The sequence below is a fragment of the Chaetodon auriga genome, chromosome 21, assembly GCF_051107435.1.
Source record: "Chaetodon auriga isolate fChaAug3 chromosome 21, fChaAug3.hap1, whole genome shotgun sequence".
In the NCBI taxonomy this organism is placed as follows: domain Eukaryota; kingdom Metazoa; phylum Chordata; class Actinopteri; order Chaetodontiformes; family Chaetodontidae; genus Chaetodon; species Chaetodon auriga.
This window is the reverse complement of record NC_135094.1, coordinates 10,742,971-10,759,311: the sequence shown is the minus strand read 5'-3', so window position 1 is coordinate 10,759,311 and position 16,341 is coordinate 10,742,971. Positions and strand designations below refer to the sequence as shown.

Sequence of the window (16,341 nt, the reverse complement as noted above, 5' to 3'; positions counted from 1 at the left end):
TTCCATCCATCGCTCCCAGCCATCCATACCACACTCTGCCGCAAGCCTCCACGTTTCTCTCCCTCTCCACTTTCTGTTTGTGCGTCTGTGGGCATGCATGTCTGCTGGGGGATTCCATGCAACTCTCCCTTTCCCAAAACAGACACCTGCACCACCCCACCCATCCCCTCTGACGTACATGATCCCTACTGGGAAAAGCTAAAGAAAAGATCTGTGTTAGGAGTAAAATGGAGTTAAAGTGGGAGAAAGAAATAGAGGGAGTCTGTGATGCTTTGAGACACAGTTGATTTTGTTTATTTGAAGGGCAGCGAATGAAACTGCATACAACTCTCTTTTAGTGGTCTGACCTGACGCCAGTCGCTGTCTCTAATGTACACCACGGGGGTTTAAAGGCGCTCTAAATGGGAATACAAATAATCCACCAGTTGGACTACGCGTTAGAGTACAACAGACGCTTTGGTACAGAGGTGACTCAACTCTAATGCCACATCATCAAGGACACTGCGTGGTTTCTCGTCATTCATCACAGAGCCTTTAACACTGCTTAGACCTGGCAGGGGAAGCCACATGTTAGTACAGAGGGGCAGCTTTCGGAGGTCTGTTGAAGTTTCTGTGCATGTACCTGGAAGCTGCTAACACAATCCCAGCCTTTCACTGTACGCAGACAATCATAAGGTCGCTGTAAGACCATTTGAAGGTGCGTAGGATTCAGGGATCTATTGGCAGATATGGAGCATAATACTCATAGTTGAGTTTCCATTAGTGTGGCATAAAAATAAGAATCGTTGTGTCTTTGTTACTTTGGAATGAGCTCTTTATACTGTATCTGCAGACAGAGCGGGTCCTCCTCCACAGAGTCCTCCATGTTGCACCACCATGTTTCTAGAGTAGCCCAGAATGGACAAACCAAACACTGGCTCTGGAGTGGGCCTTTTGTGTTTTTAATGGCCATCGCAGGGGAGGGTGAGGTGAGGGGTTTTCAGTTGGTTGCAGTCTGCAACCTCTCCACTAGATGCCACTAAATCCTACAAATTGGGCCTTTAAACTCATCAGTATGCTTCAATCAAAGTGCTTTCTGTCAACAATTTTCTAAAACGGATTATCTGGTGAGGTCTTTACTAAGTCTGTAACTGATCTTAGTTCTGCACTTTGTGGATGTCACTGTTCTAACACTCATAAAGCTTCTTCTGGCAGGAAGATGAATACGATTGATGATTTCTTATAAATATTAGAAACATGCCCTTTAAATGTCTTTGCTTATCTATCAAACCCATCAGCAGCTCCTATAAACAGCTGAAACATTGTTTAGAGCAATTCAGATACTTTGTTGCATGTCTCTGGTCAAAATGCTCAGGACTGTTAATAAGCTGACAGCTTCTAAAATTACACGACACCGACTCTGCAGCAAAGACAAAAAAAACACTTTTCTTTTACAGCGAGGAGTACTTTGTCTGATTATTGTGAACCACCTGTTGGATTTTAAGCAACACAATAGCAAGATGTCAGGAGCAATCCTTTAAACAATACGTGACCATGTCCAGGTCCAACAACAGGTTTATTTTGTCAGCTGGCTGAATCGCTTTTGGCTGCAACTGCAGCTCTAATAGATAACAGTCCACACAAAAATTCGTTTATCCAAAGGACGGCGCTGTTTAAATGTCATGCATCTCACCTTACATGTTTTAAAGCGCAGTAGTCTTCTAAGAGAAAATATATAAGTGCTTTAAAACACACAGAGGCTCATTGAGTATGTCCCCCTCCTTGTGAATTATGAGGTGAATGGTATTCTCCCAATAAGTCACAGAGGTGAGTGTTATATGGGGAAATACTGCCCCCTAGTGGGGATAAATATGCATGTTTACTGTATATTCATCAGAAAAACGTATTGTCATACTGTTATTTACTAACAGGAGAAGAATTAGTTCTGGTTTCCTATTCGAAGTGATAAAATGTAGAGTGTCAGTCTCACAGGTGTTGTAGCTCAAAGCTGAATGTGTTGAAATCAACGTACAGTGATATGTCTTTGAATGGGGTTTGGTCCACATTAGTCATATATTGCATAGTGTTACTCAGCGTTGTCTGTTGATGGTGTTTGTATGGTGAAAAGTTGCATAAAATGGAAATACTCATGTGAAGTACAAGTACCTTGAATTAGTAGTTGCATACAGTACTTAAGTACATGTGCCTAGTTACTTTCCACCCCTGCTAACTTTGTCTCTAAAATCTGATTTTATACAGTTGCATTTTTTTTATGACTTTGACCCTTACCCCTTAAAATGGCACCTGCGTGATACAACCTTGCAGAGAAAATGATGTCACCTTGGTTGCCATTTGCAGAGGTATGATTTTTCCAGAGCTAGCACTCCAGTATGAGCTTATGGTCCTCTGACAGCTTGCCTCACATGTGGCTTCAACACGTGTGAGGCATTTCTTTGACAGCCACACTAGCCAGCCCTCTGGACAGTGAAAACAAAGGCCAGACTTTGTTGAAAGGTCTCGCATGTGTCTGTTTTATGTGAGGCTGAGCTCACGTGAGGAGGAATTTAAATTAACGCTGAGCATATGTTACGTGTCAGTGTCAGTGCTGGCCTGCCATTTCTGAGCGGGCAAACAAATTACTGTGGATGCTGACTTCCATCCAGATCCTGGGAAATGTGATTAGCAGCCTTTAGATGAACAAACATTTAAGACCTTTATGACATACAATAGTCTATTAAATGATGCTGAGCTGTGAATTTTTAATGCCAGTCTCAATTTCATTTGATTGGCAGGAAACAGCGCAGATTGTTTGGAAGCAGTTTAATTTCAGACAGATGTTGCATGAAGATGTAAATGAGACTGGAAAAGCATTCAATCAGCTATTGTTACATAGAGAATATTTCAAACGCTTATTCATCAGTCATGGAGTCAAACATGAGTGCAAATGTAGTTTTCAGTATGTTCACTGTTGGACAGATCAGTTTGTCGGCAGACGTGGTCACAGAAAGCAGACGCCAGGCTTCTTGTTATATCTTTTTAAACTTCCAACATGCAAATATGGACAATGAAATAATATATGACAAAGCACACATGAGGTGAAACATATTAGGCTCTTAATAGTGATTTAAGTACGCGTAAAGATGTCTGACCATACTGGTGTTTTTGCACATTTTGGCCCATTTATTGTTTATCAAGTATGCCTTATATTAGCATTGATAACTTCAGGCCCTTTTTTTGAAGTTAGGAATATTTGGACTTAGGAATTTGTGGAGCTACAAAAACACAAGATGTTGTATATTTGATTCACAATAAATGGAAAAAAAACATGTAAAAATACCAGTGTGGCCCCTTAAGTCAACCCTTTGGTGTTTGATGCAGCACTCACACACTGAGGATGAGTGAAAGTGCATTTTGTGCAAACAGAAAACAAGACAGTTAAGACTGATTTCAGTTAAATATCACTGATGCCTGCTGAACGATCAAATTATTCTATGAACTTTAACTTTCCACAGTTTAAATGATGACATTTCTCACATTTTTCTGTGTTTATCCACCTCCCAGTCCTCAATTCAGTCCCACAGCTACGCAAACATTCGTTGTCTCCCTCAGCTGGAGAGAGTCAGCCTCTTCTTCATGTACAGAAAACCGAGGTATGTAGCTCCTCCTAGAACACCTATCAGCAGAGTGGTGCCGAGGATAACCGGGGCGTTCTTCCTGGCCACACGAAACGCCACTGGAAGGACAGCAGAGATCAGGATGTTGTTGACATGGCCCAGCACTCTCCTGAAGGCTGGGCGCTGCACCACGCGCTCGTAGTATGTTTCCAGGTTCACACGGTTTCCGTTGCCCCAGTAGCGGCGGGACAGGCCGAGGAACTTGAGGCGGTGTAAGGTGACTGCCAGAGAGACGTCGGCCATGCTGAAGAACTCCCCGCACAGCCAGGACTGACTGCCTTCTTCTATGAGTGGATGAGCAGAGGAGTATGTAAGAACAACATGACATTCAAAGTTCAACAGTGCTGCAGAGTCTCCGCTCGCACGTGTGTTAACATTATTACAGTCCTAACAACGTAATTCTTTTAGTATCGTCTTTTATTGAGTGAGAGTGTTAATGGCTAAGTGGCTGCAAAGTGAGGAGCTATTGTAGTTGTGAACCTGGTGTTTCCTCCACTCTCCTCTGCAGCTCGGTCTCGACCTGGTCCATCACACTCTCCAGCTCATCCAGAAGCTTCTTCAGGTACTTCATGTTGTCGTGGTCAAGCAGCTTGGACTGCAGAAGCATTTGCATGTAGAAATGCATTAGCGCACATTTACCTCTGTAAATACGGGAAATGACTCTTAAGTGCGCCATCTGGTTTTCTGAACCATCTCTGATAGCAATCTCTTGCTTTAGCTGTCTAGTTAGCTGTGTGTCTATGGCAGAGAGTAACAGGCACCTCTAGAGCCAGAAATTATCTGATCAGAGTGCAGTTATTGCAGCACAGACAGCAATAAAAAGCCTCAATTCAGTACTCCTAAAGTCTTTACTGAAGTTCCTGTGTTTCTGGTTTTTATGGCAGCATGGCTCTTGGAGTGTACAAACTTTAGCATAAATCACAAAGCACAGTTTTATTTATTGGGCACTCTGCTAACTTCACTTACTTTCAAGCGCCTCTGTTTCGCTACATACGCGTCTTTAAGCTCTGGGTTCTGCTCGGCCAGTTTCTTCAGCTCCGTTTGTGTGTTTCCGATCTGTGCTGTCACACAAAAACACAGCATCGTGTCAGAGGCAGTGAATCATACAGTGATTATTATTTCAACACTTTATCATGAAAATGAATCATTTCATATCGGAAAGTCTATCATGATTATATCACATTGTATCAGTGTGCATCTGTGCTGTATCCACTTCATCATGTACACCTTTCCTTTCATGCAGAATCTCATGAACAGCAGCGACGAAGTGTTTGACGTAAGAGAAACTTGAGTGCAGCCCAGAAAAACAGTGTCTTCCTGATGCTATCTTGGCACATAGTTAGATCTCTGTGGATGCCTGCCAACACTTGTCGATTCCATGCCTCGAAAATATACGGCAGTTTCCCTGGCAACAAGGGATCTGATCTCATACGAGGTACACCAGAGTGTTTTGTTTTGTGTGTGTGTGTGTGGTTTTTTTTTATAACTATAACTACCTGAGTGCATCACTAAGCGTGCCTTACTTCTTATACATGTGGCAGCATATGCAGGTATGTGGGAGTCCACTGTGATCTCAGGGTGGAGGATGCAGCCATGGGTGTAGGCATCCATCTGCAGTGAGTCCAGCAGCTCTCTGTAGTGCTGCACTCTGTGGTAGTATGTACTGCCCTCTTCAGGGATCAGCTTAGGAGTGCCCTCTGGAGACGAAAGAATCATGAAAAAGGAAGGAGCAATGATGTCAGGTGTCACTTACAACTTCCTCCAAATAAATCAGATGGGAATCAAAGTGATTTCTGCCACAGAGAGAATCCTGGTACAGAACAAGTGTTTTACACAGTGTAAGTTTACCTATGGGAGAATGAATGAGGGTTGGGGTTAGGAAAAGTGCTTTAAAATGTCAGTTTTCATTAGCTGAAATAGTTCCATGCTTACCAGATTTTCTCTTCCTTTAAGCGACTTGATGAGACCCTTAAAACAAAGCTATGATGGATCAGTGCCAAGCAAGAGAAAATGGAAAGTAAAAAAAAAAGTGATAGAATGAATGAAGAATCAAGAAATGCACACAACAAAATATAAAGCGAATAAAGAAAATAATGCCATTTCAAATAAAAACAAAAAATGCTGAAGGAGGAAAACAAAGAAACTCAGCTGAATGGAGCCCACCTCCACCTCCACCTCCCACCTATCCAGCCCTGCTATAGTGTATCAGTACAGTTCAGGGCTGTCAAACAGTCTTTTTTCAGCCTCACCGTCGTTGAAATTCTGCTCCAGGTAGTCCATGATCTGTGTGGGGTCACAGATGACGTTGTCATTGTGGACCAGGACTGGCACCTCACCAGTGGGATTCAGATGCATGAACCAGGGCTCGTTGTGTTCGCTGAGCGGGAGGCTCACGTCGTACTCCTCACAGCGCAAACCTTTCTCTGCTATGGCCAGACGCACCTGCACCAGAAAATGTAGAATCCCTCTCAGATTATTATCCTCTCAGTTAGTATTTACCACGTGGAGGTGGACAATGTTAGGTTACATTCAAACCACAACCACAGCATCAATAGTTGTCATTTTAATAGAAGTAAGAATATCTATCACAGTGACTACACAATGGACAAGAATATCAAAAAAAAAAAGGCATATCAAATAACGTATGGAAATGTAGTGTTTCACAGCATTTCGTGTACTTACGCTAAAAACAGATGTAATATACTGTGTGGACTCATTTTCAGAGACTGGTAATGACGGTAATTAAGGTATTTAAATTCATGAATGATTGGCTTTCTTATAAAATCAATTAGGAATATAGTTTAACAGAGGAATCATTAGTAGTACCGAACAGTACACGTCCACGGGGAGCTGTCCACTTCACGGTGGTGCTGAACCGTGAACACACTCACCTTCTGAGAATTGAAAGACTGCGTCCAGTGATAAAGCGTTAATTTCGATTCGCTTTGTTTCGCCACTGCGCCACATTGCTGCTGTCCATCTTCTTCTGAGACAGTCTCTATAAGAGCTGCTTTCTCATCTTGGCGTTCAGGGCTGTTTTCGGACGCCATTTTATCTGTTAGTATTTTAGGGGGCAAGTGAGGGCAGCACACCGTGTCACCGTCAGCAGATTGCACCCCCTACCGGCTCGGAGTGGAACACTCAATTAATCCGCTTCCTCGTTTGTGCTGCGGTGTATGTACAGTTTAAACATACGCATTTTCTTCTTCGTCTTCTTCTTTCTTCTTCTGCCTTCTCTCCTGCGCGGAAGTAGTAGCAGTCCAGTATTTTCTTACAACTAGTCGTTGTTTTATATGCCTGCATGTATTATTACCGAGTATGTGAGTACATTTAAGTACATATAAAAAATCATAATGTCAGATATAAAGACAACAGACTGTTCACACGCGACTACACTTTTGGTACTACACAGCTTTGCTATATCATACATACATTCATACATACATGCAATGAAAGTATTTGGACAGCAGAGGTCGCTGTCATCTATTCCTTTAATGTGTAAACGACTGTTTTTCTACACGATACTTATTCTTACTAACAGGATGAATTAATTTTATTTCATTTTGTGTTTTAAAGAAGGAATGACCGACCTGATGCATTGACTAAAATATGTCTGACTAATGTGTCGAATAAAATGTTTAAGATGTTTCTTATACACTTCATAGAGTCATGTTGAAGTTGCAGAGGCCTTATAGCTGAAAATATAAGATACTATGAAAAAAGGTCATTTGAGAAATACTGAGTAAGAAAGGATGAGCCTTTTTTGATTCCCAGAGGAAACATTCAGTTGTTGCAGATGCACCAACTCAGAAATACAGACAGATAAATAAGACATTAAAAAGAAGAAGAGAAAGAAGTATATAAAACTAAAAAGAGATAGAAGTAAAAAATTAAAAATGCCCAATAAAAGGGAAACATTAAGAGGTAAAGTGACAGTGGAGTAATAGCAGCAGAGGCAAATAGTCTAGTATGTAAACAGCACACACCTGACTAATAAATAATATGATTAAATAATGATAGGGGTTGTCCATGAATTCTTATAGGAAAACAGTATAGTATATGAAGGAATGAAACAGTGTAACATAATAAAAACAAGGAATAATATGGTACTATATAATACAGTATGGGGTACAAGATATAGTAAAAGGTGAATATTGTAGTACACAATAGTATATAGTGTAGTATAAAATAATATACAGTATTGTCCAGAAATATAACATAGAATATTGAACATAGAAGTGAGTATAATGTGGTATGGTATAATATATAATAAATATAATATGACAAAATATGTAATATATAGGCCTAGAGTGTATATATAGAAGGATGTTGCTATTGAATACAGCATAAAAGTGAAATGTATCTCATAGGGGTATTAGTAATAGCACATGCTGCACAGATATGGTCTGTAAAAGTTAATAGAGCTATATATAGTTTCCCAGTATACATTATCACCTCACTAAATAGGCCATAGGAATATTATTATGTAACTATGGCCGATAAGATAAACAAAGTATGATACGATAATCACAGAAGAATACTTAATAATAATTCTGAGGCCATTATGTATTATTTACAGCTGTGAAGTGAAGGATATAAAGATATAAAAGCGCCTTATTTTGGGGGGGTCGAGGCGTCCGGACTCTTCACGGAGGTGGGGGGAGAGAGGGAGGAGAGTGGGAGGTCCCTGTGGAGTGACGTTGCGATTGGCCCAGTGTCTTTCCTTAGCGGGGACTCGACGCTTCTCTCTCTCCCTCTGTGATCAGTGGGTGAGAGGGGGGAGACGAGCAACACACAGCGGAGAACCCGGCGTGCGCCTCCGGTAAATGACGCCCACCATTCATACCTTTACACTTACCATTACGCATGCCATTTGTGTTGCATGTCAGTGTCTGGAAGTGCTGTCCTCTATCCTCACCCTCCTATTTTTTGAACCCTCTAGTCATCATCTTGTTGGCTCATCCTTTCATCTCACCACCGGTCCTGGATCCCCCAACCTCGGTCCTGGAGACGCCTGAGTCTGCAGCAGCGCACGATCTGCTTTATTTCCAGCCTTTATCTGAATGACGGGCGGAAGGTTTGACTTCGACGACGGTGGCACTTACTGCGGGGGGTGGGAGGATGGCAAAGCCCACGGACACGGCATCTGCACCGGACCCAAGGGCCAGGGCGAGTACGCCGGGTCCTGGTCGCACGGCTTTGAGATAGTTGGGGTGTACACCTGGCCCAGCGGGAATACCTACAAGGGCTACTGGTCCCAGGGGAAGCGGCATGGGCTCGGCGTGGAGAATAAAGGAAAGTGGATGTACCGCGGAGAGTGGAGTCACGGTTTCAAGGGTCGGTACGGTGTCCGGCAAAGCCACAACACACCTGCTAGATACGACGGCACCTGGAGCAACGGGCTGCAGGATGGATATGGGATCGAAACCTATGGAGACGGCGGTAAGAAACCCTGACTTATAAATATGGTCCAATGTTTGTTTAACGTGTGTGTCGCTTTAACGGCAGTGACTGACGACGCGTTGTGCGTGCGTGTGTGTGTGTATGTGTGTGTATGTGTGTGAGTGTGTGTGTGAGAGAGAGAGGATGCTCAGGCTCAAACTGAGGGAGGCTAATGGAAATACATCAGTGCATGAATCTCCATCTGATATGATCTGAGTCGAAGCTGAGATTGCGCACTGCGCACCGTGGTCAAGCGCATCATCTTTTACCCTCCCAAAAAAAAAGAAAAAAAAAAAACTATGACTTAACACCCTGCTGATGTTAACTTGCTGGAAACAGTTTGAGATAATGGTTCCTCTCTTATTCCATCTCATTTGGCAAGTGCTTGCTGCTCGTTGCTCCTCGTATGACAGTGGGAGGAGAGTGACTCCTGTTGCCAGCTCAGTGGCAACATGCCCCAGCTGGAAGGAGTTTGGAAATCACAGCAAATCAGTCTGTTTGGAGTCAATTATAGCCAGACTATCACCTACTTCTTCGTCATTTTCACATTTGAACTTTCATTGCAGTAACACACCCCTGCGAGAGTGCATTTTTTGCACAAGTGCAAACATTTCCAATGAAAATCAATCCAGTTTATTGAGAAAGTTCAGCCATTCTGCTGACAAATCATGCACACCTGCAGTGAACTGGTGAAAACACAATTCTATATAACTTCTACACTTAAGATATACATTTCCACAGGGCGGAAAATGCACAAATATATCCATCATTTATGCACTCGGCGACGTTAAGTCATGCACAGGACACACTTGCTGAAAGCGAGAGGTCAGTTCAAGCCTCTCTCTGAAATCTGATCTTACTAATCGGCAGTGTGTTCGCAGATTGTCTAGAGACCTGCGTGATCAGGGAGGAAACATCCTGATGGGCCCCTCAAACACAAGTGCTTGCAAGCAACGCAGAAGGCCTGTTACAGACGGCCGTTTCTGGGAATCCAAGTCGTTGGGTGATTTGTGAGCATCATCTCCACTAAGGGAGGCCTTATGGTGCAGAATAAATGCCTCACATATGATGGCTACAGAGGGCTGGGCTTGGGAAATCAGCTGATCCTAGAGGATTCTACAGAACATCTGGCTGTCTGACCCCGCAACATCCTGATAACTTGATCTGCAGGGTCACCGATTTGACCTGCAGCACAGAGCCAGCCTGTTAATCTCACACTGTTTATCCATCTAAACTCCTGCCCAGGCTAGTATATCATTTTCTGTTAGAATATGACCATCATGGCTTGCTTCATTGTATTGGTCAATGAGATTGAAGCACTGGATCAACAAGCCTTTCTTATTATTAGGATCAGGATTGTGATATGATGCTATGAAGAAGCTACAGTAGGCCAGCATATGCTCATTGGGCTCAGCAGCACCAAATGGGATTAATGAAGTATTCCTCTCATTATGTGACTCATAGCAATTCCCTGCCGTCAGAGACAAACGGATGGTGGTGAATGTGCCTACTGTCGGTGGGGGAGTTAGTGGCTGCCTGAAATAGGCTTCTAGCTGAGTGATTCACATTCGTCCCAAGTGATCCTCAATATCAGTACCTTAATCAAATCTCTGTGATTGAGTTAGTCGTACTCACAGTCACAGATTTCTGAGGAAAGAGAGAAAACATTTCATTGGCTGATATACTCTGCAGCCCTACAGCAAGGCTACTCTGTGTTCCCATATGTAATGCTGTTTCAAGGACTTAGTGCTGATAAAGAGAAAAATGCGAGGTACCAAACAGAGGCAAAAGAGAAGTGTTGTGAACGTCACCACATGCACCAAAAGTGTACAAACTCACTGTATGAAGGTGAGTTTTACACTGGTGTGATTCAAAGGCTTTCACAAAACTGTGTGCTTTTCAGACACACATATCTTCAAATAATCAGCTGTTATCATCAGTGTGGGTGCAAACTCTTTTTTTTTTCTTGCTGAGGTACTTCATGGATCTCCAGCACTGCAGCCCTTTTTATGCTTATACACTGTTTCAAATGATTTAGATAAAAGACTTTTGGAAGTGGGCCCGGTGAGACAAGCAGACTGTACACACAAGCAAAAACAGACACCAGCAGCACTTTCAATACACATTTGCTTATTAAAATCACTTCTGGTCGTGCTTTATGGTACCAGCCAATGCCAACTGTCTCTTCCAGGAACTGATGGGGAAAAGAGACAATGTTCAGAAAGGGTGGGCTAGTTTAATTTGCCACAATGGTGATATTAAATATGCTTTTTTTCCTGAGCATATAAAAACAGAATATACTGTTGTTTCTATGTACTGCAAGAGATCTCTGGAATGAATTTGCAGTTTCTAACAGTTGGTTGCACTGTTTCATCCTATTTAGCAGTGGTTCCTGGGGGGTCAAGGCCCCCGAAAATAAGTCATTTTTGGAGGGACTCCTCTCAACTGCTTAATTTAAAGCAGCCATATGATAAAACAGTTGGGAACCACTGCTTTATATGATACATATATAATACAATAGTTCTGACTGTTATCACTCACTGACCCATGTCTACCTGTTCCTCAGGTACCTATCAAGGCCAGTGGATGGGTGGGATGCGGCATGGCTACGGAGTGCGTCAGAGTGTTCCCTACGGCATGGCCACCGTTATCCGCTCTCCTCTCCGCACATCTCTGGCCTCCCTGCGCTCCGAGCAGAGCAACGGCACAGTGCTCCAGGACCTCTCCTCCCCCACAGACACGCCGACGGGCAGCCGCGGCGGCTTCGTCCTTAACTTCCACTCAGACAGCGAGGTCGTCACCGGCAAGAAGAAGGGCCTGTTCCGCCGGGGGTCACTCTTCGGCAGCCTCCGGCAGCTGCGTAAGTCTGACTCTCGGACCTCAATCTCCAGCAAGCGCAGCTCTGCGCGCAGTGATGCCGCCATGAGCCGCATCAGCTCCAGTGATGCCAACTCTACCATATCCATCGGCGACGGAGAGCTGCCAGACGAGGACCTTCCTCTAGAGGACCATGTGGATGCCACCACGACTGAGACCTACATGGGCGAGTGGAAGAACGACAAGCGCAATGGATTTGGTGTTTCAGAGAGATCCAACGGGATGAAGTATGAGGGAGAATGGCTTAACAACAAGCGCCACGGTTATGGGTGCACGGTTTTCCCAGACGGCACCAAAGAAGAAGGAAAGTACAAAAATAACGTGCTGGTGCGTGGAATAAGGAAGCAGTTGATTCCTCTTAAGAACCCCAAAACCAAAGAGAAGGTGGACCGGGCTGTGGAGGGGGCACAGAGGGCTGCAGCCATTGCCAGGAGTAAAGTGGAAATAGCAGCTTCCAGGTACTGTGTTCATGTGTGTGCATTCACACCTCTGTATGTGCATGTGGGTGGATGCTGTGTAAACACAAAAAAAAAAAAGTCAGGGCGAACATCCTCAGGTGTTTATTTTCAGCACTGAGGAGTCAGAGCAGTGGCCTGTTTGACAAACATCTCCCAGTCTGATTGAAGGCTCAGTCTTGTGTAAGTGGAGTCCCATGACAACAGCTCCGACCTTTATACATCATCAACAGTCAAGGCTTTTGTGTAGCCAGTGTGATCATCCCTGGAAAAGGTTCTGTTTCTATTCTCTGCCCATATCTTTCATTCCCAGGGAGAGGGGTTAGGCATCTTGTGTGTGTGTGTGTGTGTGTGTGTGTGTGTGTGTGTGTGAGAGAGAGAGAGAGAGAGAGAGAGAGAGAGAGAGGTTTGTGTGCCTGTAAGTTTATGTGCATGAGCGGTATAGCCATACCTGCGCCCGTGCCAAATGCGTCTCGTGTGCCCAATAACGATACCTGCTCCTGCTGCCAAGTATTGCTCTGATGTGGCATCTGCTCTTTAACAGGTGGATGAGATGTGACCTTTTGCTTTAAAGCCTCCCTCCTACTGGGACACAGTTCAGCGTACGCAGCATCACTTTGACATCCTCTGGTTTCATTGCATCAGGGAATTATTAGACTGAAGACAGCGAGGATGTGTACAAGCTGTGAAAAGGTCTCTATGCAATCACGCGCGTTATCAGTGTTTCTCTTCCTCTCTCAATAGGTGCACATTAATTTGCATGCATGAAAAGATAATATCTAATATGCAAAAGGCAAAGTTTATTGTATTTCCGTCTCACACACACACACACACACACACACACACACAAAGAAAATGGATACACATGCACAAACAATGGTAGTAAAAGAAATAATTAAAAGAAACATAATGAATTATAATTTTGCTCAATCAATTAATCAGTTAGATTGCTGCTTTTTCCTGCTGGGCACAGCCTCACACATTTCCAGATTTCTTTTATGTTTCATATAATTCCACAGTTCTTCAAGGCTGCTGTGAGCGCAGCGGTGCTTTGAGCTAAATGCTAACATCAGCTAGCATGCTAACATGTTCACAGTTACACTGCTAAGATACGGATGTTGAGCCTGTAAGCATGCAAATATTTGCTAATTAGCAATAAACACATTTAGCAGGTATTCAGTGATAAAAATCCATGACAATCCAACCATCTGTTGTTAAGACATTTCACTCAAAACCAAGACTGGAAATGTCAGCGGATCACCAAACTGTTATTTTGATTCATCATCTGGGAAACATGACGTTAATGACAATACATCTAGTTAGAGCCAGTGAACCGGCGAAGTCTTTAGGGTTCGTCCTCTGGGGATCGTGAATGTCATGTCATGGCAAATCATCCACTAAGTGTTGAGATATTTCAGTCTGGACCAAAGTGGTGGACCAACCAACAAACTGATGCCATCTTTACAGTCACTCCATTAGCATGGCTTAAGAAATAATGCTGCTTTGGCTGCTGTTCAAACAAGCTAACCAATAGTAAATCATTACTCTTGTCTCTGATAATTTACATTGAGTGTCATTATTTCAGCAGTTAGGCGCAATAATGAATCAATTCTATGTTAACTGAAGAAGTAAAATACGGACACTTGATATAATAAAGCACTGGAGAGAATGAATGAGAGTATTTTGACTCACTGCTGAACCCGGCCATTTACAGCAATACAATAATAGCAGACTCTATGAATTGCAGGCTTTATCATAATATTCAGACTTTCTTTACAATACAATAATTCCTCTCCAGCAAGCAGCGAGAGAAAACGCTTCATTCTGCAGATTTCAAGGATATAAGATAAAGATTACATAAGGTGGATTTAACATGCTTAATATTAAAACTCCGGCATACTGTTTGTTGTGCAGATAAGACCCATGATATTATGAGTCTGTATCTGTCGGCGAAAGCCAGTGAGGTTGACATGAACCTACTGGGAAAAGAGAAGAACGGATAATGCGTTTGATGAAATAGCCATCAGATCCTCTCTCTGGCTGTGCATTAGAGCAGCAATTTGCAGCAGGAAGAAACACACAACCTGATGCGTAGCGCTAAGGCAACAACAGTAAAAGCATTCAGGCTGATGCAAAGTGTTTATGGCAGCAAACAAGGTCCCATGTCCTGTAGTAAGTGATCAAATTACTGCCTGGTAGGTGCTGCTCCATCGTGTGCTGCTGAAGATCTCAAAACACGCTGTTCCGCCCTCCTGACTGAAATCAAGATTTTGAATTAAGACCGTATTTGTGTTTCCAAACAGCTAGAATGGCGGACTGTGACAGGCTTGTGTGTAAGCGCGTTATGTAAGTCTCATTATACAGTGCATGGCAAAAGATGCACTCATATCGATCCAGCTCTGGTCACGTGACTCTGTGTCTTTGAATGTGGAGCGTACCCGGTGGATCCGCGGGGAATGAGGGGAGGGAGACGGAGCTGGTAGAGGAGACAGAGAGACAGAGTGAAAAAAAAAAAAAAAGAAAAAATGGATTGAAGTGAGAGAGCCCAGGGATAAATGTTGATTGGATAAGATGGGGGATGCGGCGACTTTGCTGAGCAAGAGGTTTGCGAGGAGTCTGGAGTGGACAGAAATGAAAAGAGAGCAGAAAAAAAAAAGAGAGAAGACACAGAGGGACACACCCACCCCTCCCCTCCCTTGTGAATTACTGTACAGAAGAGCTATCCCATCAGCCTCTGTGGTGGAGCTGATGACCTCATGCCCGTGATCAGCCAATCGATAGAGAGCTAGTGCGATGAGGCGGAGTGGAGCGCTGTGTCTGTGACCCTCATTCCCTCATTCACTGTTATTTTGCCACCCTTATCTCTGTAAAATGGACTTGTTCACACACACCGCTCAGTATGCTCTTGTGTGTGTGTGTGTTTGTGTGTGTGGGGTTGTGTCCGAGGCCTGTGAACTGAGATAAGTGACTGTGCCATTGAAGCATTTACTGTGTCATGATGCCTCTCCCATAAAGCGTTTTTGTTACAGATCAGCAGTCCGTGTGTCCTGGTGGCTCGGTGGTGTGTCAGTGTAAACGCTGTGTAATCTACTGTAACGGCCTTTGTTACGCCTAAACTTACCCGTCACTCGCTGTGCCTTCTCACATAATCAGAAGTGTGTGTGTGAAGTGGTAAAATAGCCTCACCAAAGCTCGATATTAGTTTAAATTTCTCCATATTTGAGCCGTGTTGATTTCCTGTCTTGTCTCATCTGACCTTCCTTCTCTCAGGTTAAGCTGGTTAAGCACACTGCCTCTACAATGCTTAGAATGATTAAAATGCCAAAACAAACATTCTGCAAGCCAGTCCGGGCATGGAGGCCAAGTGTGTGTTTCCATTTGATAGCAATGTTTGCTCTGCAGGCTCTAGTGAAAGGTTAACCAACACCTAATATGCAGGTCCTCCGGATATAGCGAAGATATTTTTAAGATGCTTATTTTCTTCTTCGCAGCAATCAGCAAAAAGTTGAGACTCATGATATTCAGCAATGTTTGGAGTGTTTATCCCGCTCACATTTTTACCAATGCCAGTGAGACTAGTTTTGGCCTGTTCTGCTTGTCCTTCTGTCTCTCATGTAAATGGATTTCCATTAGATTTGCACACAGGACATTGGTCAAGATTGGGTTTTGGTGCTGATCTAATCTGGAATTTTTGGAATTAGATAATCAAAAGTTTCATTTTTTGCACACCTGATTGTAGGTTGATTGGTGTGCAGGAGATGACCATAGGCTGACAAGCAGAACACTAAAGAAGCTTCCCTCCTGAAGAGTCCTTTCACCAAATGAGAGTAAAACCGCTTTGAATAGATGAAGAACAAAATAGATCATTATCATTTGCATAATTATAGCTAACTGTAATCATAATCATACTTAAG

At 43.3% G+C, this 16,341-nt stretch overlaps 2 protein-coding genes across 2 annotated transcripts in view; one reads left to right on the top strand and one right to left on the bottom strand.

The window, feature by feature from the left end:
* Window positions 1-2,784: 2,784 nt before the first annotated feature.
* gdap1 (ganglioside induced differentiation associated protein 1) lies at window positions 2,785-7,008 on the bottom strand. Its single transcript, XM_076721550.1, has 6 exons — window positions 6,545-7,008; window positions 5,903-6,095; window positions 5,177-5,350; window positions 4,620-4,714; window positions 4,134-4,248; window positions 2,785-3,937 (listed from the first exon to the last, which is right to left on the bottom strand). The coding sequence occupies exons 1-6, from the start codon at window positions 6,701-6,703 to the stop codon at window positions 3,585-3,587; spliced, it is 1,089 nt and encodes a 362-aa protein (XP_076577665.1). The 5' UTR covers window positions 6,704-7,008; the 3' UTR covers window positions 2,785-3,584.
* A 1,347-nt stretch (window positions 7,009-8,355) lies between these two features.
* Window positions 8,356-16,341, top strand: part of jph1a (junctophilin 1a) — a 31,131-nt gene continuing 23,145 nt past the window's right edge. The window contains exons 1-3 of the mRNA XM_076761434.1: window positions 8,356-8,475; window positions 8,596-9,095; window positions 11,662-12,430. Coding sequence (XP_076617549.1) covers window positions 8,717-9,095; window positions 11,662-12,430 — 1,148 coding nt within the window. The 5' untranslated portion in view covers window positions 8,356-8,475; window positions 8,596-8,716. The remainder of the gene's footprint in view (window positions 8,476-8,595; window positions 9,096-11,661; window positions 12,431-16,341) is intronic.

What these genes read in the sequence shown, in the direction of transcription:
- gdap1 (XM_076721550.1), bottom strand. Translation starts at nt 6,703, where the DNA reads ATGGCGTCCGAAAACAGCCCTGAACGCCAAGATGAGAAAGCAGCTCTT. An exon ending in GGAGCAGAATTTCAACGACG is followed by an intron (nt 5,351 to 5,902) that starts GTGAGGCTGAAA and finishes TTTCGTCTCCAG; the next exon opens with AGGGCACTCCTAAGCTGATC. An exon ending in GAGAGTGGAGGAAACACCAG is followed by an intron (nt 3,938 to 4,133) that starts GTTCACAACTAC and finishes ATCCACTCATAG; the next exon opens with AAGAAGGCAGTCAGTCCTGG.